Below are 26,184 nucleotides of genomic sequence, written 5' to 3'. Positions count from 1 at the left end.
GATGATCTGTGGCAGTTATGCCTTCAGGCAGCTAGAGCCCGCAAAAAAAAAAAAGATTCATTTTATTATTTCAAAAGATTGTAGGCTTAGTTTCTCCATGGCAGGAAGGAGAGGGAGACTTCTTAGTGGCAGCCTTGAGCTTAACTGGATAAATAGGTTCTCAGCTTTGCCCTTAGCACAGGTTTTGTCCTCTCTGGCTAAGAGGCCAGTCCTCACTGGGGTTCCACTCACTTGGGAATAAGCTACTTTGAATAAGAGGCTGGGCATTAGATATTGACTGTGCTGTGGACCTTCTGCAGGCTTATATTTTACTGGTCCTGTTTCTAGTGATAGATCATCATGGCTCTAAAACTACCATAGCTACTGGAAAATCATTAAGTAATCATTAAGATGGCTACAAAATTGGCCTGAACATTCCTTTCATACCCAGATGTGGATTCCTTGGGGAAATATTGTGAGAAAGAAATGTACACAAGAGACAGTTGATTCTAGAGTTCTGAATCTAGTCCACTAGCCCAAGTGCATGGCCCTGGAAGATATTTGTGTGTTTCCCTGTTTTGTTTCTCAAAATTATTTTCAGGTGGGGAAGTATGTTCAAATGCACAAAAGCATTATATCTTGTTTTGTATTTTTCTTCTGTGCCTTTCAATCAATTCTGGGGAAAGCAGAGGCTAAATGCTTAGCCTCTCCTTAGCACCATCAAATGAAGAGTTATACTTACTCTGGATGGTCTTGCTGCTGGGCAGGGATGTGCTGAATAACTTCATAAATTGTACTGTGCAAATCTTGCCCTGATACACCATCAGAGGCTGGAACAGACCTACTCGGCATCTAGAAAATGTGACACATTAAAAAAAATTAGCTCAAGACTAGTAAATAGTTTTCCACTATGCTGCATAGTTGAAAACAACTAGCAGTAGTGATGATTAGAGAATTAGAACTATTTATCTTCCCTAGAAGGTTGACTTCTTCCTTGCTACACTTTTCTGCACTTACCCTATGGCAGTTTGTGCAGCAGCATAGCTATAAGGTCAGAAGAAGGATAGCTTGACAAAGCTATGGCTTTTTTCTTCATTTAAGAAGAAAGCTGGCAGTACTGTAAAGGAAATATCATAGAAAGAAAAAATAGCAAAAGAGAAGATATCAGGACATCTTAGAATCAGAGAGCATATATTATCATCTTTTCTATACCTCAATTACCTTTTTGACACTATTTGCCAATTATGTGCGCAAGGGTGGCTTAAAAGAAAGAACAATATACAGCCCAAATCATACATCATATTGCAAATAAGTAAAGACAGTACCAAGGAATATGGAACACTCAAAGGAAAATGCTTTGGTTTAAATGTAGTAAGGGACTGAAAAAACTAAATGCTTGGATGAATGTGGAAAGAATAGTGTATTTATGGCTGGTAAAAATCAACAGGTATTTTTATTGAAACTGGTATTTGTGTTTTATTAATTCCCATTCCTTATGCTTCATAACTTCCTTCTTCCTGTAAACACTCCTTCCCAATTATTTAGCCAAAGTCTAGTTTGCCTCCCCATCCCAAATGCTTCCTATTTTAATCCTACTTCTGTCTACTTTCAGGCCTTTATATTTATACAGCTCCATCTCGAGGGCTCTTTGCTCTTGATAACTCGGAAGAGTTCCCTATCTCAGGCTAATTTGACCTGCTTGGAACATCTTAGCTTTTTGTTTTTCTAGAAATCACTAATTTCCATTCCACTTGCTAAAGCTCTCATATGAAACCTTAGGAGATGTGATTTGCCCTGTCATTTTTGTGTCAAGGAAATTTTGGTTTAGAACCAATCCTTGAGATCAGCTCTTGACATTTTTTGGTATGAAGGTATTCAGGGGCTATGGTAAAAGCAATCTATCGATGATCACCAACGTACTCACCTAACCTAATATAGAGCTGTTAAATAAAAACTTGCTCACTTAATGCAATTGCTTTCTGTCTAACTCCTGAAAGAGGTGCTAAATGTACGATGAAATGTGCAATGGGTAGAGAGAAAAGTAATCCATTTGTGCACATACCACACAATGTGCCAAGAGATTATTTTGCTTATCTTTTTTTGTGACAGGGTCTTGCCATGTTACTCAGGTTGGTCTTGAACTCCTGGATTCAAGTGATCCTCCCATCTCAGCTTCCTGAACAGCGGGACTACAGGTGTACACCATGGCACCTAGCTTATTTTGATTTTTGAAAACTCAAAAAGTTAATAATTCAATTTATTTCCCTTCTTAACTTCAGTTTTGAGATCTTGGTTTTATGATCACCTTTCCTTTTTTTTAAAGGCCATCGCATTTGGTTCTATCTTCCCACATATCTGCCGTTCTGGCTTCTCATGCAGATCCTCCTCCTCGTGTCCCTGTCCTAATCCTCCTCCCTTGGTTGTTGGTCTTGATTTCTCACTTCTGCCCCAAAGCACCTGCCGTGGCCAATTAAGAACCTCAGCAGATTTCCTTAGGAGCTTTCAGCTTTGAAGATGGGCGTGGCTCCAAATCAAGTTATTCTGTTTCCAACAGAAACAAGCAGGGCTTCTGTTATATAATTAATACCCCTATTTATCTGCTTCGAGTTCTTCAGGACTATAGTATTTTGAGCCAATTGAGGTCCTTCCGGTAAAACTCCAAAACTGAGTAGTGATTAATCACATGGTAAGATTTAAAATTTCTTACATAAACCTCACTCCTTTCCATTGAATTCCTAGGAATAAAAAGTGTGCATTGTTTTAAATAAAGAAACTAAAACTCCTTATTCAAAAGTTCAGTTATAAGACTTAGCTCTTCAGTTTCCTCCTCTCCAATTTGAAGCCACACCTTAGAGGTGTGCTTTTTGCCATCGTGAGAAGCTGTATGAAATAACTGATCCATCAAATATTTGTTGTTGTCTTTTGGTTGTGGAAATGAAGGGTGAGCTAATCCTGCTGAGATTGAATAGGGTATTGCAAAGCCTTCGCAGGGCAGTTCTCCTCTTCATCTGTGACTGTTACTGACTCACCCTTAGGGAGGATGAAATCCAATCAGTCCCTCTCCATTACTCACATGACGTTTCTCAAATAAAGTCTGTGGCCAGGAAACTTACTGGATGAACCTTATACATTGATAGAATCCTCTAAACAAGAGAAGTCACCATTCCCTAATGGCAAATAGTTCTTTTAACAAATGGAAATGAGAATGCCTGGAAGCAAGTAATCTGTTTTATGGTGCTCTTCCTTAAATGGACTCTGGTAGCGGAATAAGGAAGCAGAGGAAAACTTGGTTCTATACAAATCTACAAAAGTGTTAATAAGCTGATTAGCTCAGAGAAACATTCTGCATGTCTGTTGAACAAAACTGATTACTTTAAAAGATGGGCTTTTTTTGTTTTCTGGACTGAAATGACTTCAACTATATGAAAGCTCCCTTGACATCTCATGTACCTTCAAGGCAATAATAAAGATGTATACCTGCATATTTTAGGTCTATATGGCAACTTCCTTTTGAAGAGCGTGAGGTATCTTCAAGGGTGTGATCAATTGTCTTTGCAATGTTGTCAAAAGATATGGGGGGCAACAAAGGGGAAACTGAGGAACAGAGAGAGTTCAGTAAAGTGATGGATTGCAGTCACCCAAGTGATGCAGAATGACTTAAATCAGGGTCTCCTGGTCCTCTGTTTATTCAGTTATCTTTAATTAATTAATTAATTTGAGACAGGGTCTCGCTCTATTGTCCAGGCTGATGTGTGGTAGTGTGATCACAGCTCACTGTAACTTTCAACTCCTGGGCTCAGGTGATCCTCCTGCCTCAGTCTCCCAAAAAGCTGGGATCAGAGGCATACACAACCACGCCTGGCTAATTTTTAAATATTTGTCGGGATGGGGTCTCAAACTCCTGGGCTCAAACAATCCTTCCATCTTGGCCTCTCAAAGCCCTAGGATTACAGATGTGAGCCACCAACACCTAGCCTTTTATTCAGTTCTCCTGACTTTCAACCTAGTTAGTTCTCTCTTCACTGAGATTACCAGGTAAAGACTATTTATGAATTAGCATAACTTCCTTATTTGTGTTAGCTTTACTTATAAAGGCAAAGAAAATGCTTTAGCTCCCCAGATCTGGCAATGCCACACATTGTGGAGTAAGTCAACACTGCTTAATGCAGTAATGAATAATGTAGCCACTTGACCACACTGCCCAGTGCTTAAACGAATGCTGCTTACACCTCTGGTGAAGCAGAATCAGCCACTAGGAAAACCAACCCTGGAAACACCAGAAGCATCTGGAAAAGCAACAAATTCATATATTCCGAAGTCATCCAGAGCATCTTCATGGCCTGAAATGTAAAACAAATACTACTTAAAAATCAAATGCCTTGATTTGCTGTTGCTGTTTTTTAAAACCTTTGTCAAACGTATCCTTATTGCCTGCTTTAAATGGTATATAGGTGCAAAGTGAATTTAACATTTCCTAGTCCCTGTAGTCACATTGCCGTTAAGCAGTGTTGGAAATCACTCTTTCTGAAGCTGAGAATCGAAATCGAATTGGAACAATTATTCTTAAAGCCAGACATGAGAATAGCCTGTTATATCTTTAAATACACACATGTGGGCAAGCTTGGCCTCTGTAACTCTCAGTTACCAGAGACTCATGGTCACCAGGGCTTCATTCAACCTGAAGGTCACAGCCACTCTTGATCCACCCATAATATCAACTGCACCCTGTTAGATCTAACAGAGACTGCCAGAACTAAAAAGAATAAATAACTAACTGTAGCTTCCCATACAGAAAAAGTACAATACATTATAATATCAATCCACATAAACTATCATCTATAGAATGATGGGGGTGGAGGTGGTTAGAAGGAACTAGATGGTCTCTGGGGCCCTTGCTAGCTCGGATGTTCTGTCATTTATAAGTCGGGAAGGGCTAGAAAAGAGGAAGAAGGCCCACATTTATTAAACATTCAGGCTTCATATCAAGCACTCCACCTATATCATTTTATTTAATTCTCATAGCAACCTTTTGTGGGAAGTTTTTATCTCTGTTATAGAGAAGAGGAAGTTGTGGTCAAGAAAAATAATTTTCCTAAGGTGATATGAGGGGAAAGTGGCACATATAAAACTGAAACTTGGCACCCTGTGACTCTGTGGCCTGAGCAAAAACTCTATTGTTAACTCAGTACAGTCAATATTGATGGTAATGAGGATTACAATGGGGACAAAGAAGGTACCCTGGCCTCTGCCAGACCTTCCTTTCCTCTTCTCTTTGGGATGGAGCTGCCAGCATGAAACCTACCTTAGGAATTAACAAAGTGATAGAACTCTTTGAAATTTTCAAAATAATAATAATAGGATCAACGGATTAGCAGAACTAACTTCATTGATCTTACTGACTGTGGGCAAGTGACTTCATCTCCTTGATCATTAGTCCTCTTGCCTGTAAAATGGAGTTAAGAGTGCCTTCCAGGCTGATACTATAGACTTGTGTGACTTACATAAAACCAATGCAAAGGATAACATTTTGTAAAGTGAAGGCACGAACCCAAAGGTAATGGACTGCTAATGTTATATTAATTTTAGCTTATATTAGTTCTATTACATTAATAATCTATAATAATATTAACAATATTAATTAATATGCATTAAAACTGATAATAGCCCTTTCTGGCTTGGCCATTACCTGAAAATGTTTGAGCTTTCCTGTAGTCTGTTTCTGGCCTGAAAAGACAAAATAGGTATTTTTGTCAGAGATAATAATTGAGGAAAAAGCATGTAAGGAAAAAAACTGTTTTCATAGAAACAGATGCATTACCTGCCTTCTAGTTTCTGTTTTATAACTAAAATCAAGAGAGAAGAAAAATGGTAAGGTATTTCTTAGTACACATATATACAGCTTCAAAAAAATTTTTTTTTTTTTTGGAAATTTTAACCTACCTTTGTAGGGCTGATATTTTTTCCATAGGAAGATAAGACACATGGATATAATCAAAAATAGTGATATTCCAGTTATGCTTGCTAAAGGTGACAATGATTTTCCTTTTTGTGCAAGCTTCTCCAGTCCTAAATAAAAAGATAAATATATTTTTAGTAATAAATTACTACAGTATATAACTTGACTTTTTAAATGCCTTATTTTAAAGGAGATGCTATTGAAAAAAACATATACACATGTATTATTAGAGAGAGACAAGGACCAATGGAAGGAATGCACTTATTTTAAAACACACACTAAACTCCCTAGGGATATCTGTGATTGGGAATGTGGTGCACTGCCCAGGTTAAAACTGGTTATGTTATACTAAGTGTAGCAAATATCTCATGTCATACTTCTCAGTTATGTTTGCCACCTTAACTTAGATGTTTCATCTCATTGTGTCTACATCCCTAAATGCTAAGTTGTTCTCTCATTTTTCTTCCATTTTGCTTTTTTAGCATAATTCAAGTATGTGAATATTCTAGGGAGATGGTAAGTGGTTAAAGGTGTGAGAGGGGAGGTGTTCATTTCAAACACATTTTACTAAATTTTGGCCAATAAAGAAATGTCTCTTACCATAAATGATGAAAAAAATTAAAAATAAAAAAAGAAACATCAATTCTTAAAATAGGATGTATGCGTGATTTTTCAAAAAATATTTAAAGTCCCACCTTTTGACTAGAATTCACTTTGTTTTGTAAGCCTTTTATTAATATCACTGTATAAAATATGGTGCTAATAACATCTGCTGAGAGCTTACAATATGTCAGGCTCTGTTCTACAGGTGCACGATACATATTAACTCACTGAATCTTTACAACAATTCTGTAAAGGAGAGATTATTTTATCATCCCTTCCAATAGGTGAAGAAGCTGAATTTTGCCCAAGGTCACTCGGGTTATAAGTGGTAGAGTCCAGATGTTACCCCAGACTCTTAACACTTAATGATGTCTCCCTTTAATAGAATTTTAACACAACTTATTAACTGTGGCTATGTTAACACCAGCTTCAGGCTATAATATGTTTAGTCATATAGTTAATCGATATAATAGGAAGTAGTTTTAACCTCCAACAAATGAGAGTAACAGATGTCTTCCATATTACCACGTAAATCAGATATGGATGTGGAAATAAATCATGGCAGTTGCCTGTCTGTCTAGATTAACGTGGGATTGAAAGTCATGTGATGCCACTTCCACTCAGCAGTGGTGAACAGCCTGGAAACTCTGGATGTGGTGAAGACGATGGTGGCTACACAGCTCTGCAATAAATATCCAGCCCACACTTTGTCATCTTTCACCATAAAGTCTCTGCTGAGGTTTCCAATGGCTAAAATAAGGGGAGAACACTTAATCTTTTCTTTCTCTCAGTATGAGCCTACATGAACTCTCTTGGCTTTTCCACCCAGATTACTTTCATTTCTTAATCTTACAGGAGACTTTTAATAATGTAGTGTAGATTATAGTTGCCAAAATCTAGTAAACACATCATAGAAATCAGGTTATCTCTTCTAATTTCCCCATACAACACCATTCACATATTCCCTTTAAGTCCTAAAGAGTTAAACAAGGTTGTTTTTAATTATCAAAAATCTTCACCATTTCTGATGGGGAGTTTATAAATTTCTGATATGCATTTAGAGAATTGCATTCTTAAAATGTTCTTCTATGGGATTATAATAGCTGTGTCCAACTTTCTATCTTCTAACAGATTTTAAATTAAACTCTTGCAAACCTTGGCTAGAAGAAATAAGTGCAAGGCAGCTTAAAATGAACTAGAATCACAATTTATTGATCCTATATATAGACTAGAACATCACGAAGCTTATTAGATTATTTTTGCCTCATAAGTTGTAGAATAATTTATATTCTTCCACTGTTGGAAGGTTGACATTTTAGTTTGGAATCACTTTGCACTTTGCACTTTGCACTAAGATCTCTTTGTGAGATCTTAGCCTTTTCTCAGATATTATGCTCTTGTGGGATTGTTCTCTCTAAAGAGCTGTGTAACTTTAGGTGAGCCCCTTGACTCTCAGGGTTTTTATTTTCCCATTAATATAAGGAGGAGGCAAGAGTGACTTGCCTTTAAGTTCTCTTCTTGCTCTGATACTCTCTGACTTGGGGAGCCAGAGAGGTTTACACTGAGTTATGTAAATAGGACACTATATGCGTGGCATGCTAGCAACTCAGTCTCCAAAATATTGCACACTCACACACATACGTGTTATTTTAACACAACTTATTAACACACACAATACACTTTTAAGTTTAATTTCCATTATTTTTTCCCTCATTTCCTCAAGTGTAAGCAATGTAATTATAGAGCAACACTTTTCTGAGTTTTGAAACAGTAATTTCATTATCATTAAGTCCAAAATATTTCCTAATTTTCATTGCAATTTGTTATTTGACCTATGGGCTATTTAAAAGTCTGTTGCTTAATTTTCTTAAGTTTGGGAGTTTTCTAGTGTTGTTTCTGTTATTGATTTTTAGTTTAATTTCATTCTTGGTATAGGGCAATCCTTTGAAGTTTGTTGATTTTTTAAATGACTATAAAAGTAGTCATATGAAAGGGTGTATCGTGCAGTGGCTGCATGTAGCATTTATGTTATTTCAACTAGGTGAGGTGGGTTTTCTGTATTCCTACTGAGTTTTTGTCTGTTTTATTAGCTACTGAAATAAATATGTTAAAGTCTCCCACTTTGTGAATTTTTCTGCCAATTTTGCTATTTATTAGGTGTACTTCCTAATACTTCCTGTCTTAAAGAAATTACCTAATTTTTATATAAGTTATCTTATACCAGTACAGTAAGTCCTCACTTAACATCATTGAATGATTCCTGGAAACTGTGACTTTGAGCAAAACAACAAACCAATTTTACCACTGGCTAATTGATACAAACAAGAGCTACATCGCTACAACATATTTCTGGCCAGAAAATTATCAGAGTTCTACATAAAGATCCCAAACACTTCTAATATCAAACGCTAATATCAAATAAATGTGAGCTGTACATACATTTAATAAAGATTAATAAAACTTCTAATATCAAATAAATGTGAGCTATACATACATTTAATAAAGATTAATAAAAACAAGATTGTTATTTACCCCATTTTTGGTGAATCTGTGAATGATGGCAGTGGTAGTGGTAATGGGTGAAATCAAGGAATAAATGTTTGCAAAGTGAAAATTGTAAAAAGCACCTCTAGCATCATGCAGTTCAAAAACTAACATCACAAATCTGCCAGTCTTGTTGAGCACTTTCATACCACATCATTTATTGTCATGCACTTATATGATTATCCTAGACTTTATAAATTTTTATTTGACAATCATTGTATGCATTCATTCATTCATTCATTCATTCCCCAACCTGTTTATTCTAGATCAGACCTGCACCTGGCTAGAAGCCTATCCTGGAAGCCCAGGACACAAGGCCAGAACTAGCCCCGGACCAGGTACCATCCCATTGCAGGGCACAATCACACACATACCCACACTAACTCAGATGGCGACCATGTAGATAGGACAATTCACCGAATGTGCACATCTTTGGGATGTGGGAGGAAGCTGGAAAACCTGGAGAAAACTTATGTAAGTATGGGGAGAATGTGCAAACTGCACACACACAGTGGCCCCTGTGGGAACTGATATTTTTCTCTCACCAGTATTATAACGAAATGATGTTGAAATGAAATAACATTATTAGACGTCCTGCTATATAGCTATGCTAGCTTTCTTTTTTGTATGGTTCATTTGTTCTTCTATTTAATTTCAACCTTTCAGTATCTTCACACATAAGGTATGTATCCAGTTTGACATTTGTTTTTTAGTTGGAATATTTAGTGCAGTAAGACCTAGTATGATTATATTTCAGTTTAGATCTACAATCTTACTATTTTTTCTATATTTCCTACCTCCTTTTATTTTTTCTCTCATTTCCTGTCTTAATTTAGAATAATCAGAATTTTATTTTTCTTTTCTTCTCTATTTCCTTGTTATATATTTTTATTTGTCTTTTAGACTTTAGGGAGTAAACAATTCTAATCAAAATTAATAGTTTTACCACTTACTGCTTCTATGATGCAACAGTTAGTTTCATATTACAGTTGGGAAATCTAAGGCTCCAGGACTCAAATTTGAATTTAGCAATGTCTAACAACAATTCCGTGCTCTTTCCACCACTCTTGCCTAATCATTATACAAGAAACAGAAATCCTTCCCCCAAATTAAGCCCAAATCTACTCAGTTATATTAATTGAAGCAACCACAAATAAATCAAATCCTTTCTGTATATGATGCCATCTTAATTGTTTGATGAAACTCTCACATCTCCCTCTGAGAATCCTCTTCTTCATATTCAACATTCCTAGATCATTTTGTTGTTCTGTACATGATTGGTTTCCAGCTTCTCTACCATCCTAGAGGTGTACTTTTGGAAGCCCAACAAACTAGTCAATTTCATTTCTAAAATATAAATTTAGAAGGACCCATACTTCACTGTGGTTGTCAATAAGCTAAAGGCAAATAGAATGCTCTGAGACAATGACAGTGATAAAAAAGTAAAAAAAGAGAAAAATTGATAAGAAATAAATAATAATAAAAAAATTGATAAAAAATACCAAATAATAGAGTGGCAAGATTCAATACATATTGTATGATTTAGGCACCACTTTTAGCAAGTGAATTCTCTATTTCTTCATTTTAGATCTGACAATAAAATCAAAAGTAGCTAAGGGAATTTTCAGATAATGCACAATTAAATATATATTAAATATGTATACAAAAAATAAAATGTACATTTGTTTTCCATTTACAAAAGAAAATTCATAACACCATTTACAGGTACAGATAAAGAAAGAGTCTCAAGAGAAACTAAAATATTTGCCATAGTCAGTAAGTCCTATCATTGAGAGTAGACAGGTTTTCTTCTGACTGCAAGTTCAACTTTTTTTCTGTTACTCTGGTCAAAGATTGGTTTTTGCAATAAGCAGGTAGGCTCTTACTTATATATAAGCTTTTCCTCCAACTTTTACTGACATCAGACTTCATGTCCTTCAAATCTTTCATTTCTTAATAGCCAGACTGCCTTGACCAAAATTCTATAACCCCTGAAGACTCCTTAAAAAAGAATTCAATGCTAATTTATTCTATTTAAGTTTTTTGCAATGTGCTTTACTATGAGCAAAACTGCAGAAAATCACTTGAGTAATCTCGGCTGTTTTTTCCCCTCTTAAACTTGAGCATATGCTAATAATTACTATTTCCAAGCAGTTCTCATTCTAATAGTGAAGCTTCACTCTGGCCTGCATCAGCTCTTTGCCAGACACTTCTGTGATTCTGCAGTTGGGCAGTAGGCTTAATATATAATGATAAGATGTCTTAGACTAGATAAGAGACATCTCTTCCCTTCCCCTTCATTTTTAATTCATTATCCCTTTTGATATGTATTTACTAAAATGACCTAATTTTACACATTCTCTCCTACAGAGGATCCCACTCTTCCCCTCCTCCATTACTTCCTTATTTCTTTAGGCTCCTTCCTTATTGCCCTCTTGCCTCTTTCCTTGGCCTGCGTTTGCCCTACATCAGAGAGCTTTCCTGTAGTGACCAGCGTCTGTCAGCCCAAAACCTTGGCTGTGGCAAAGGCCAAAAGTCTTCCCCATGGAGAATGAGGAATAGGGACAATCCTTTTCCTGGAAGGAATGATCTTTCCTGTTAGGCCTCTTCTCTAGAGCATCCTGGCTCTCTGCTCTCAACACTGCTCTTCTGTCCCAGAACACACAAGATTTACTAGGTCCAGCATTTGAAATTTGTTCCCTTTCACACATACAAAAAGTGCCAGATATGTCAAGGATCAAATCAAGGGGCACAGTTGCTGTGGTCTCAGCCTTAAGCAAGTGTTTTCGCAAAGTTGAACTTCCAGAACCTGAACTTGAAAATAAGACAGCAAGGAAATTCTGACTGTATTGACATAGAGAATGTATAGAGATCGCTTCTGCAGTTCTGGATACTTGCAGGAGCTTCCTTCTTTTTCCTTTCAGAGAGTTTATACTATTCTTTAGCACATAGCATGCCATTCTCCCCATTATTTAAACATGATGGACTCATGTGCCAAAGCCATAGCGCAAATACTATTTGCCTCCTCCTTAGGCAAACAAATAAAATGGAATAACATGTTAAGTGCAAATATGGGCAAGAGGTGTGGTATCCATGGTATCGCAACCCTGCTGTTTGAGACTGCACTCAAAGCAGGACAGCCATATGCTCCAGTCTGTGTATCTATTACTAGATCAAAATGAAGTCTTGAGATCTCTCTTATCCAATCTGTTCACTGGTTATGGCAGCTGAATCACGTCCCTCCGGAGACAAAGGTGCCACATTGAGGAGTGTGCCATTTCCACACTCCATCATAGGCCTACCTGACAGACACAGTTATTCAATGCTGGATGCTCATGGAAACATCACCTTAGGTCTCAGGTCTGAGTGTCAGATTTGTAGTTCTATCTTAATTGTCATTTCCAATGGCCCGAAGTGAAATACATTTCCTAGAGGCCTTGACTTGAGAAATTTCCAGATAGAAAAATTAGTAAATTCATTTTCCTGCCTTGAGTCTTTTTCCTGTTCTCTTCTTTAATATGGAGAATACGAATAAATGTAAAAAATGGAAGCTTTATCATAAACAAATTGAAAACATTTCTATTATGGCTAAATCTTAAACTATGCCCACATGGCCTTAGGGAATTCTATTTATACAATTGAATGCCTTCATGAAATGTGAACATTTGAATTCTGATCAGATGATTACATTTCCATAAACATTATCTATCTATTTATCTATCTATCTATTGCATGTCACAATAGCAATTTAGGCTCACTTAAAACTTTAAAATAGGGACATCTTTATTCAAGGAAGTCCTTAATTAAGGTAATAAAGTTGTTTTTCAAAACACAAATGCTCATTTATTATTTTATTAGCTATTCTTTTCTTGAAACATATCATAGACATTATTTTCAGTTACAGATATTTCCTAACTTTATATTAATATGAAATTATATGTATATACAAACCAGAGAATCTCTATGTACATAGCATTAAATTAGATAGGTGATGAGAAAGTACATGCTATATTCTATGTGTGACCCTATACGTATCTTTTAGAAAGACTATATGGTTTCATCGACATTCCCAGTTATATCAAAGGAAGACAGTTTGTATAGTGGTTAAAAACAAGGGCTTTGGGCCAGGCACGGTAGCTCATGCCTGTAATCCCAGCTCCTTGAGAGGCCGAAGCGGGCGGATCACCTGAGGTCAGGAGTTTGAGACCAGCCTAGCCAACATGGTGAAACCCCATCTCTACTAAAAATACAGAAAATTAGCCAGGTGTGGTAGTGTGCACCTGTAATCTCAGCTACTCAGGAAGCTGAGGCAAGAAAATAGCTTGAACCCAGGAGGCAGAGGTTGCAGTGAGCCGAGATTGCGCCACTGCACTTCAGCCTGAGCAACAAGAGTGAAACTCCGTCTCAAAAAAAAAAAAAAGAGGGCTTTGAATTCAGATATTATTTAATCACTTACTAGCTGTGTGAACTTGCCCATTGTCTCTGTTTTCTTTAGGATATTTCCATGGAGATATAAAAAGGTCAATTAATATCTCAGATTAGATGTGAATCATAGTGAACAGAGGTGGAAGTTACCGTTTGCTGTAGTGTTAGAAAAGCAAAACAACACAGAACTAATTGTTCTCTCCAGCCTTCCTCTCCCCACTGAAAATCCCCAATAAAACTTGATTACTTCCTGACCTTGTCATTTTCCTTCCATATCTGTGACCCTGGAGTCATCTTTGACTCCTTTTTCTTTTGGCTTCCATGTTTTATTGCTAAAACAAAAGGTTTAGCCAAATGTTTTGCCTCATTAAGAAGAGATTAATCTATTTCTTACAACTTCACTGGCTACATCAAATACCAGTTTGGTTCTGGAAACATCTCAAAATCAGGAATTTTAACTTTCTAAATGATTTCAAATTCTTCACGGATCTCAAGAGTTTATTCATCAGAGTGAGTGGTCAGTAGGCTCAATTGATAGTTGCAAGTGATGGTCATTTATAACTGCAGGTTGGTGTATACCTAATCTGTACTGCAGAGGTTCACTGACTTGGAAACTTAGAAAAACAAATATTTAACAAAACGCGTCAATACTATTCATTTTCTTTGCCATTTTGTTGCTGTTTGAGTTAAAGCTCTGTGGACATTTGGGGGTTGGAAAATCGCTCTAAAAACCACAAAGAGGTCACTAATATTGACAGCTCTGAATCCCTCTGAAAAATAAGCACCTGCTCTTCTTATTTACTATAATAACAAATGCTCTGTCTTTGTACAGGTCAAACAGGTTTTTTAGATTTTGCAAAAGGCAATTATCTGACGTTAAGACTGTAGCTGTCTTTAGACCTTGGTAATAAGATCTTAATCAAATATTGGGGGCTTCTGATATTATGAGAATAACTTGGTTAAATATTAATGTAGAAAGTTTAGGCAGTGGGAAAGCCTTACTGTAGTATACTTCTACACATTACAGCCATGTTTTCACTTGCAGTGAGAATGAAAAACAAGCTGAAGATGACACCTGGATTGCTACTAAACTATTTTATGTACTTACTGTGGCTTACTGGACAATTATGTCTTGGTTTGCTACTGGGGTAAAAAGCTGGTTACGCCTATAAAAAATTAATAAAATAGAAAGCAAAGGATGTACCTCAGTTGTTTATGTGTGTGCCACTCATATTAGGTTGTGAGCAGGAATTCTTGTTAGGAGGAATTATCTTTCTCATCTGATATTCTTAGTGCTTACTCCAATATTTGGCCAATAATGGGTGCTAAAAAAATGAATGAATGGGTGCCTAATTTATAACAAACTAAAGCACATATGGTTTTTGGGTCTACAAGAAATATATATTATTATCTACTGCCCAAATGAAGCAATTCAGGTAAAAATTCTAGAGCTGCATTGTCTGACATGGTAACTACCAGATATGTGGCTATTTACATTCAAATTAAAATTAATAAAGATGAAATAAAATAAAAAATTCAGTTTCTCAGGTGCATAACAATGTGTTAAGTGCTCAAAAGCCAAATGAGGTTAGTGGCTATCATAATAAACAGTCCATTTTCTTCATATGAAAAAACCCCACCATGACGGTATATACATTCCAACACACCTAGGTGATTTTTCCTCTTAAGACCTTAAGGATTCCCTAGGAGGAACGCAGTCACTACACATTTCTTCATCAACCTGTAGGTTTATGGTAGTCTTATAATTCTTCGTGGCTCTTTAAGCACTTTTTAATTCAAATTCAAAACGCTCTGGAGATAAAACGTACTAGATAAATGGTTATCACACTTGTGTGTTCTGAATATTCAGATTCCCAGGCACTACCTGAAAGATCCTGATCCAATAGTTCTGAGGTGTCTTAATGAAGCTACATTTTTAGCAACCTCCCTAGGTGATACTGATGCAGATGGTCCAGGGGCAACATACTGAAAAATTCAGCCTAAGGATTACAAGAAATTATATTGTTGCATCACTTATTCAACAAAACAATGAGTTTCTCTGTGTTATGGGTCTTATTCTAGGTACCAGTGATATAAAGGTGAAGAAAGAGAAGGCATCAATGGAAAAGATATTAATGAGTAGTAGCTTTTATTAATTACCAGTCATAGGTACCTTAACCACTATGTCCTGTCCAAACCTGCCCCCAGATTTTGCCCAAGTGGCATTTGACTTGTCTTTTTCTGTGTGCAAAGGAGAGTCTGAGAAGGACTTGTTAGTAGTCATAGAAAAAGTCATAGAAGAGAAAGAAGAAAAAGAAAAAGGAGAAGGAGGAGTGGGGACGGAAAGGGAAGGGGAGAGAGAGAAAGAGAAGAGAATACAAAGAAATAAGTAAAGAACAACAAAAGAAGGAAGAAGGAGAGAAGAAAATGTATCTGAGAAATAGGAAGGAAGAAAATGGATACAACTTGGTGACTGAATGTGGGACCAGCCAATAGGCAAGAGGAATGAGTCTGAGATGACATTTAGCTTTCTGTCTTAAGTTGGCGGTTGGTAGGGTCATTCACTTAAATAGGCAACACAGACAGAATAGCAATTTTGGGGGAAAGAAGATGGTTCGGTTTTGATATGTTGGACCTGTATGCTTCTTCTGGTACTTCCAAGCAGAGGCATCTAGAGGCAGCTGGGTGTATGGTTTTAGAGCTTTAAAGACATAGATTTGGGATATACCAGTGTTACATGAAGCCATGGGAATGAATGAAATCACACAGAAAATCATTCTGGAGATTTACAATCATTCTGTAGAGAGAGAAGAGAAGGTGTAGAGGGATAAGAATTTGGTGGACATCAATATTTTAGGCAGTAATTCTTAACCTTTTGTGGGTTGATTACATTTCTGAAAATCAGATTTCTAGAGATTTCTAGAGAAAGCCAAATTTCACAGACTTACAGAATTTTGAAATTTCCAAGATGTCGAGACTCCCATTGTGAACTTCCATAGATTTCAGGTGTTTAAATGGTGAAAGAGGAAGGGGAGCCCATGAAAGACATTGAGAAGGAGGGTCAAATAGAAGTAGGAAAACCAGATTCTCAACTCATGGAGATTTATTCTCATCTGACCTAATGCAACGGTGGAGATAAACCCTCTAAATGAGGACTTCTCTTATATTCCTGTTTGTAAAACTGGGCCTTTCAAAGTGCCTAGTTTGAAAGTTTGAAACAGGCTAGTTTCTCTTACATTCCTGTTTGCAAAACTAGGAAAGCAAGAGTGCACATTTAGAAGTAATTTACTAAATTCCCTTTTTCTTCATAGCCCTTCACAATTGAGTTGAATTTCTTCCCCATTTCGTTTTGAGTTTTCTTTCTTTGAGTCATAGAAACCATGGCTTAGTTAACTTTGGAAATAGAGATTTTTAGAGTATATGAATAATCCCACAATGATTTTCTTTCCCACATAGGTATAAGATAGGAGAAGGGCAAGGCCAGCATGCATTTATGTTTTATTAGAATCTCTTTCTTGTATGTCACACGTACCTACAGAAGTGATGATAACTGTAAAATGAGTTTCGTCTTGCCTGCCGGTTATGTTGTTGTAAGCACAGCACACATAGTCAGTTGTCTTCTGGGCTACTTTCTCAGATGCAACTTCTAAGCGAGGCCCATGCTTAATAATATATGTTGTATTGTCAGTCCTCCGAATCCAGGAGTAAGTGTTGGGGGGATAAGAATCAGCAGAACAATCAAATAGGATGGCCTCTCCAAGGTCAACAGTAAACACTTCCCCTACTTTTAGCCCTTTATCAGAATTCACTTGAAGTCCATAAGGTCCATCTGCACCAATATAAAAAAAGAAGTAGATGAGTAACATAAGTAATCAAAACATAGGTTTTAAGTTTGGGAGAGCTAGTCATATTTTACTGTTTTTGAAAGTCTTCATCTTAGAGTTGGACAAGCAGGTCCTTGCTTAGACTCCTAATAAATGATAAGGACCTAAATATGTTTTATTTTGATATCCATGAAAGTGAAAATTATTTGAGATTTGATTTGAAATAGTGATCTGAACTAATATGAAATACTGCCACGCTTTTGAGTAATGTACTGATAAATCTGCAATCTTGTAGACAAATTCAATCTTTCTTTTTTCTGTGACTAGCTTATTTTTTATATGCTGCTTTATTTTGTTTTATTATTATTTTTAATTGACACATGATAACTGTATATAATTATGGGGTATAGTGTGATGTTTTGATGTATCAAAACATGTGATCAAAACATCACACTGTAGCCCATAAATGTATACAGGGTGTAATGATTAAATCAGACTAATTAGTATATTCATCACCTCAAACATTTATTATTTCTTTTTGTGGGGAATATTCAAAGTCTACTGTTGTTGCTGTTTGAAAATACTCCATAAATTGCCATTAATTACAGTCACCCTGTAGTGTTATAGGACACAAGAACTTATTCCTTGTATCTAGCTGTCCATTAACTATTTTTGTGTCTGTTAATCAACTTTTGGTTACCCCTCCATCATCCCACCCTTCTCCATCTCTAGTAACCACTATTCTATTCTCTGTGTCTATTAGATCAACTTTTTAAGCTTCTACACATGCAAACTCAGTATTTCTAAAATAGTCATTGTACTTGAAAATACTTATTACAACTGATTATGACCACGATTTTCTCTTTAACAACCACACTTTTGGTATTATCTATTTTTCTTCTCAGTGTAGGGTAGGTAGGCCATGTAAATATTTATAAAAGACATTGTTTCACATGGAACACTATGGAAATAGATATAGGAGTGTTTGGTATTTTCACAGCATTTTAACAGTTAAAGAATTAAAAAAATCCTCCCACCCCACCCCAGCTAAGCTTAGGATTCCATTTGGAAAATAAATTACATCTTCTTTATCATTAACTGATATGCATTGATCATCCATAAACTACTTAATCATGAATATTTCCTGGTGTTTCTTTCCACATTGCAGTACTCCTGTAGCATTTTATCATTTCTATAGTGTCAGGTTACCAGCAGGTGAAGACACATTTCCCATTGCTTTCTTCAGAGAATAAAGAAAATTTAAAAAATACTCTTCACCTAGATAGGTTTTATTATTCAGTCTAAATCCTGGTTTACAGTCTAAAAATCTTTGAATTTTAGGTGTGCTTATGCTCTTCTTTCAGCTGATCATTACCAACATTTATTGGATATTTGCCATGAGAAGGAACTTTTAAGTGCTTACGCAGATAACAACATTTAATGTTTCTAGCAACCACCGTGAGGTAGATGTTATTATTTTAATTTTAGGTTGAGGAAAAAGATATTTAAACAATTTATTTGCCCATGGTCATACAGCTATTAAATAGTAGAGCTGGGATTTTAAAATATTTGCACTTAATCATTCATATTACTTCTCTAAAAAGCAATAAGCTATAATTGGTATAACTTTCTATATCATAACAGTTTATTGTTGTCTAACTATAATACTAGTTCTACAATTACTGTCTAATTATTAATATTAATTTGTAATCATCCAATCAAGTAATGAATCAAATATTTATTTGAGAGATGCTAAGTATGAGATAATATATTTAGTATATGGGAGACAGAAAGAACTGTAAGACATAATTCATATTCTTAGGGAATTTACAACCTGTATTATAAACATTTACAAACACACATTACACACATATTACACACATATTACAAAAATATTACACATATATTGCACACATATTACAAAAATTTACAAACATATTACAAAATATGGCTATGGATGGTTTGTTCAGTAATGACCTAATCTTAAAGGTCCTGATTGTTTTTAAAGTATAAAGTATTTATCTCTCAACATGTAGAATAATATAATGTAGTAACTAGACATTAGGGTAACTAATTTTTTCAGTCATTAGCTAGGCATTCTTTAGAAGTCATTTGAACTTTTTGGGTCTCATTTTTCTCACCTTTTAATATAAAAAGATGGATTAGAGGACTGATTGTCAAGATTGTCTCTAAACCCTTTGAAACACCATGATTCATGCCATGCCATTAAAAGTAATGGCAAAATCTGCAATTACTCTTCCACCAACTTAGTAAAACCATTTTGGATATTAGCCAACCAATCTAAAGTTTGCAAATTCCCAGAGTGGTTCTCTATCATGTCAGCATTTTCTGACTAATCTGCCATTGAGGAGACAAATTTATAAGCTATAACAGAAAACGAATATACAAAATAATAAATTATCTTTATCTAAAGAACCTAAACTTATCTATGTTTTCTTTCTAGAGTAAAAACATATGGAGAAATGTGAAGGAACCTTACGGGTCTTTATTAACATACTGCATGAGGTAAGCCAGCTTTCAGAAGCAAACATAGAAGTTAGTACTTTCAATTTAAAGTAATCAGGAACTGAAGGTACAGGATTAAAATAAGGAGAACTATCTCTCCCTTTCCTGTTACTGTATAAGAAGCCCATTCTCTTATTTCAGGCTATGACACAGTCTCAGGTGAAACCACTGTGATAAAAGATTTAGAACAGTGTGCTGTGAAATGGAACTCTTTTATTCTGCATTCTGCTAAATAGTAAGTAGTGTAATGGGAACAAAAATTTGTTTTTGCTCACTCAACCAGAATCAATATTGAGATTTTACTCTGTACATGGTACGGTTCCAGGCATAGTGAGGAAATCTGATATGTTGACCACATACTATATATGGCTATTATCTCAGGCCCTGTGGTTCAGCAGGGACCCTAACAGCATTGATAGAACATTAGAGGGAAGGAAAGCTCACCAAGCAGCGGGCACGGTTATGGCTCACATCAAAGGAAACAAGCAGGAGGAATTTACTATAGTTTAGGAGAGCAAGAGACCTGAGTCTACGTACAACAACTAAAGTCTGAGAGTCTTTCTGAGAGTAGAGCAAGGCAGACTTGATAAAGAAGAAAAATGTGGTCATAAAAATACATCCACTCAATTTAGGTCTCATCATACCCCCTGGTTTTTGGGGTATAGAGAATGTGGCTACAAAAACAAATTGTCTAGTAATTTAACACACATAAAAATGAGTGTTACTCCCTTTAAAGCTTGCTGACATCACTCAAAACTTTTTTGGGAACTTCTCATTTGGAGTTGCCTTAGGACCCTGCAGCATAATGGAGTATTCTCACAAGCAGTGATTCTTCAATTTCAATTTCAGAGGATGGGTTTAATTTGTAGAGGAAGCCCATAGTCATTTAGAGCCAAGGCTGGTAAATAAGGTCAATTATCTAATTTAATAAGATCATTCTAGTTTAAAATAAAAATACCTTTAAAGTAAGTAATCTGATTATCTTAGCTTATCTTCCTTAATCATGTTTGATTTTGTTACTTCCTCATTTATTGGGTTTCATGATTGGCATAACTTTTTCTCTTCTATCTGTTTTATTTATATGCTATATCTGGCTCTTCAGAATCAGCTTCAAATCCCTCAAACTTCCTTGCCCCCACCTCAAGCATCTCTTCCAACTCTTGGAGACTAACACCTTGAAGCATTTCAGTTCCTTGCTTCTGATATGTTTCTTAGAGAGTAACATAGTTTATCTATTTATTTAAGAAATGCATGTTGGTTTTTTTTGCAGAAAAATCCTAAAACTCAGAGAAGCACATAGATGAAAAGAAAGTCATTTGTAATTTTCTTGATCAGAGAACCAATGTCTGCGTTTCAGTGGATGATTTTTAAGTCTTTCTTCTATGCATCTTTTTTCTCTCTCTCTTTATTACACATGCACAGAAATCTAACTACATCTCACACCCTACACATTGCTTACAACATACTTTCTTCTGACTCTACTATGATGTTGTTTCCTTTATCATTAGCACTCCAGGCTGACCATCCCTCTACATGGAGGGGCAGGCTAGTACATTATTCAAGTGAATGGGCAATCCAACTGGAGATATTTGTAGTGATTCAACTAGAGTAACCTCTGTTACTGAAGATGAAAGCAGAAGGATAATTCCATTTTGACTTTGGATTATGGTTTACTTTCTTGCCTTTGGCAGGGAGCTCTCAATAGAAATGAACCCTTTGCCTCAGGGATGGCTGTTTACTAAATGACTTGTAAAATCACATATCATCTGTTCTCTTTAACAATTTATGGCTGGGTGGGAACGGTACCTAAATTTACATCATGATGCTGTTTGCCACCCTGCTTGGGAGCAGATGGTAAGTATTTACTGTGAATGACCTTTTTTCTCCCCTTTAATTTTTATCACTTAGAGTTCTCCCCTGCAGCATTGCCATATGTTGCACACCAAATGCAGTGGTTACTGGGTTATTATTTACAACTGGAGCTTCAAGGCATATCATGAACTGCAAGTACATATTGGTCTGAGTTATTGGCTTGACACTGTATTCCACCAAGGCCAATACCAGATTATGACATCACAACCTCATAAGTATATAGTCGGTCTTAATAGATTTTATTATACTTTTTTCTACCAAAATAAAAAATAGTTCCTACTTTCATGAAAAAATCCTTCAATGGAAACAGTGCTTTTAGAAAACAGAATAGTTGATTTTGTTAACAGTCAGGAAAAAAGCGCCAAAGCACTATAATGAAGAAGCTGTCATCTTATCATGAGAATTTAGCCTTTTTACAGCATCATCAAGTAACACTGGAATCTAAAAGGGATATGAAGAAAGATAATCTGTTCCATTTTAGTCAAGCTCAGGAAACTTTACTGAGTTCTTAACAAAACCAACCAAACAAAACAAAAACAGGGCTAAAATAGTGATAGTAAGAAAAATTATTACATTGATGAGTCTGGGTTGTGTTTGTAAATGTTACGTGGTAGGTAGTAATTGCTTAGCACAAGCAAGACCCTGATGTTTGATTTTTTTAAATCAAATAATCTATAAATGAATGAGTCCATAAATGAATAAATAAGCAAATGAATGAATATCAATAAGATGAGATGTTGACCAAGTGAAGGATTCTGCATTTGAGTGTAAAAATAGTGAAGACAAAAATTAATAATGCAATGTTCACAATTACCAATTAATGAGTCAAAATCTTTCTTAAGCCATGTAGATAATTCATCTTTACAATGTGTAAACAGAACCCACATCTGTAAATTTTCTAAATGTTCTTCTTTCTACTATCTGTCATTAGTCTTTGCATGTGATAGATGTTTCTCTGTGAGATTTTCATAGATAATGTTTAAAATAATGTAAAGAAGAAAGTTCAATCTGTAAGCAAAAGATTCTGTGAAGCATAAACTTACTCAAATTGGGGTATTCTCATTATTTCAAATAACATCATGAAAGAAAGAAGGCTTAGGAGCCTAAAGCATAATATTTAACATTTGCAGTTTTGATTATGGTTTTCTCTCCCATTTTTATGTTTTCCACAGTATGTATCACAGCATATTCTGTGATAATAATGAGATTGGTGCATAGATTTGCACATGTTGAAAGAAAGATCTTATTTTTATTTTGCTAGATTAAGATGAACTATATAGCAAAACAAAAGTATATTACAAAAATAATATTTGCATGTACCTATAATTGCTTATAGAATTTTCCCCAGGAGTTTTTCATTTAAATCTATGGCTAGGGTTTAAAGATAGGCAGGTAGGGATGGAAAGACATAAATAGCTAGAAGAAAGAATTGATGTTAGGAAAATATTTTACTATAAAAAAATAAAGTATGTTAAATTTAGGAATGGTAATATTTAGATAGGAAGAAAGTTCTTCTCAAGGTATTCTTTCAGTTTTTTTCTTTGCAGCCTCTGCATTGTTCTGGGTTCTTGAAATTAAGATTTTTTGCTTTCCATTGGAAATGAGGTCACACAACGGACTGAATCACCAAATACAACCTGAATGGCCCCTGGCCAGTATCTCAACTTGATCTTCAAGAAATAGGGTTGTTCTAGTAGACATATTTCATACAAGACAGTGCCTGGGAGGTGTGATTAGAACTACTGAACTGCAATAATGGTAAAAGCCAAATGACATCTGGTACTTATATTCTCTGTGACTATCGTGGGAGATATTCTCAGAAAACAAAAAACAACTCATGAGTTAAGAAAAATAAACTTACAATATATGATGGGCATAATGATATCACTTTCCATTTCACTGACAGGATTCTTCACCAGGCAGCTGTAATTCCCAAGGTCTTCCTTCGTCACTGGAGCAATATGAAGGGTATTGTTTTTGGGAGAAAAGAAGTAGGTGGAGCTGGTGTGGACAGGCCTCCCATGTTTTAGCCATTGGTAAGCTAGCCGAGTGCCCCCTTCTACCTGGCACGTCAGGGTCATGTTCCCCACGTACTCCACAGCCCCAGAGGGAGGATGAATCTGCACCAATGGCTTTGTGACGGGATCTGCAATATTAAGAGAGATAGAAATGATTTTTTCTACTCATGGAATTATAATAAAACCCTATGAAGTCTTTCAAATATGAACTCCTGGAGAAATGATTCCAGCATTTTACAATATAAATGTAGACAGCTTAGGTAATAATTAAAGAAGAGAATAAAAAGCCAGTGAAAATGCAAGATGACAAAATATAAGAATATCATTTATAGTCAGAGATAATCAAATTCCAGAACTTACTCTTCAAGGATGGTCTAATGAAGGCTTTACTTTATATGTGGCTGAGAATGACAGCTCCCTTATTTGCTGTTCATTGGGCTTTCACCAACACCATAAAGGTACACTTTCACATGTAAATTTATGTCGTTATTCTCCTCTATTGACTTGTCCTAATGTGCCAACAGCAGCTGGTTGGGATGGATGTGGTGAACTTAAATCTCTATCATCTGCAAAATACACAGCTAATATATACTATACTTTTGGGAAACTGATGGATAGTTTTAGCAAATCACATACGTACAACTATTCTTTCTATGTATGTCATGAAGTAATTATATACTTTAATTGCTTTGCATTTGTGTTGTAACATTATGTTAGTCACTTTAACAAACCAAAGGCTACATTTCAACAGTGACTCAATCTGAAAATAGGATAATAATATATTCTCGGGCTTATACCAAATTAGAGAGAGAGAAAAAAAAATCCAGTAGAAATTCCTGTTGGAAAGTCAAGTCATAGAGAAATAGTCTTATTTCATGGTCTGCCACACAGTTGGCTCTTAATATTTGTCAAAACAAATTTCCAAAAATGAGCAAATATTTTCTCTCTGAATTTTAACTGTAAAGTTGATGGATTATATAAGCATGGTGGAATTATATAAGCATCTGCAACTATTTCTGGCAATTTTCATTAATCTTTGAAGTTCTTGACTTAATTGATGAAAACAGTGGCTTGCCCAGAGTTACACAGCAGTCAGTGGCAAAATGAAGAGGGCTTCACGTCTGGCAGTGTTTCTCTCCTGCATTTTGGAGAGAGATGTATTTAGTAATCTCATTCTATGTATGACTACAGGACACAGAGAGAGTAGGATGATACTTAAGTTAGAGATGATTGTGTCCAATGTTTAGACTTCAATTTCCTGTCAAGCTTTTAATTAGGGTCGATGCATCTTCCTCAGGTAAATTTTGACTTGTGCTCATGTTTTTGTACACTGGACAATGTGCATTAGGGCACAAACTGATGAAATTCTTCATCCCAGAGAAGACAGAAGAAAGTGAAAGGTAAGAGAAAGGAGGTTGAAAGGTAACTTAAACAGGAGCTGAGTAGTTCTGAAGTCTCCAGCACATTTAAGAAGGGTGTAATCAACTGGCTCATCAAACAAAAGATTTGGAAAGGCTTTATGTTTATGAAATTATGATTTAAAAACAAAAATAAATTGTGTATGTTTAATATGCAGAAAAAGCTTATATTTCAAATGTACCTGTGTGTAGAATTAATTGTAGGTGGTAGGAGATAAATAGGTAACTCATCAACAGTCTTGTTTGAAAAGAACCAATCATTAGAATAGTCACTGGTATTGTGATCACACATTTGCTTAAAACGGTGTAACTGAGATGTAGAAGTTTTTCTTCTGAGAAGAATTTTGGCACAGTCGCTAAAACCCTATTGAGGCTTTACTAAGTTTTTTGTTGCATTTTCCTGAGCAGATTCAACTTTCCTACCAATTAACAAGAAAGGATATTGTATGAAAAGTTTGGAGGGAGACAGAACACCGTATAGGAAAGCTTCATGGACATTCCCTTTAGATAGCTCTTTTCTTTCCCCACGGTTGCTCTCTAGGCATCTGCTTCTACATTCTGCGTCTTCACTCCCCTGAAGCCTCCCCAGTCTCCTCTGTGGCCACTCATTTGCTCCACAGATACTTGTTCAATCTACTAATGGTCAGCAAAGGTTTTAAGCACTGAGGACAAAGCAGCAAATAATATAAAGTCCCTGCTTCCAGGAACCTCATATTCTAGTTGGGGAAGAGACAAGCTAAACAAATAAAAATCTATAATGTGCCTGGTAGTAATAAATGCTATGAAAAAGAGAGAAGCAGAATTGGAGACAGAGAGTGACTCTCTCTCTTTGTCTCTCTCTGTGCTTGAGGAAGTGAGAATGTATTTTATACAGGGTGGTCAGTAAAGGCTTCACAGATAAAGTGACATTTGGGGTGAGACCTAAAGGAAGTAAGGGAGGGGTATATGCTAGTATCTTGGAGAAAATCTGTCTAGGTAGAATAAACAGCAAGTACAAAGGCCCTGAGGAGTGAGTGTGT

General features: G+C 35.8%; 1 protein-coding gene across 3 annotated transcripts in view; it reads right to left on the bottom strand.

Moving 5' to 3' along the window:
- HEPACAM2 (HEPACAM family member 2) overlaps positions 1–26,184 on the bottom strand; it is a 35,651-nt gene that overhangs the window by 3,044 nt on the left and 6,423 nt on the right. For 2 of the 3 annotated variants that reach the window (XM_012450805.2, XM_012450806.2), the window contains exons 3-9: positions 23,591–23,875; positions 17,040–17,336; positions 5,920–6,045; positions 5,798–5,822; positions 5,666–5,703; positions 4,246–4,319; positions 722–831 (exon numbers count right to left, since the gene is read on the bottom strand). In XM_012450805.2, coding sequence (XP_012306228.2) covers positions 722–831; positions 4,246–4,319; positions 5,666–5,703; positions 5,798–5,822; positions 5,920–6,045; positions 17,040–17,336; positions 23,591–23,875 — 955 coding nt within the window. Of the gene's footprint in view, positions 1–717; positions 832–4,245; positions 4,320–5,665; positions 5,704–5,797; positions 5,823–5,919; positions 6,046–17,039; positions 17,337–23,590; positions 23,876–26,184 lie in introns of those variants that run through there. The other variant, XM_012450807.2, reaches the window with a different exon arrangement.

The sequence above is a fragment of the Aotus nancymaae genome, unplaced genomic scaffold (assembly GCF_030222135.1).
Source record: "Aotus nancymaae isolate 86718 unplaced genomic scaffold, 86718_ANA_hifiasm-v0.15.2.pri h1tg000025l, whole genome shotgun sequence".
In the NCBI taxonomy this organism is placed as follows: Eukaryota; Metazoa; Chordata; class Mammalia; order Primates; family Aotidae; genus Aotus; species Aotus nancymaae.
This window is presented reverse-complemented; position numbering and strand designations above follow the sequence as displayed.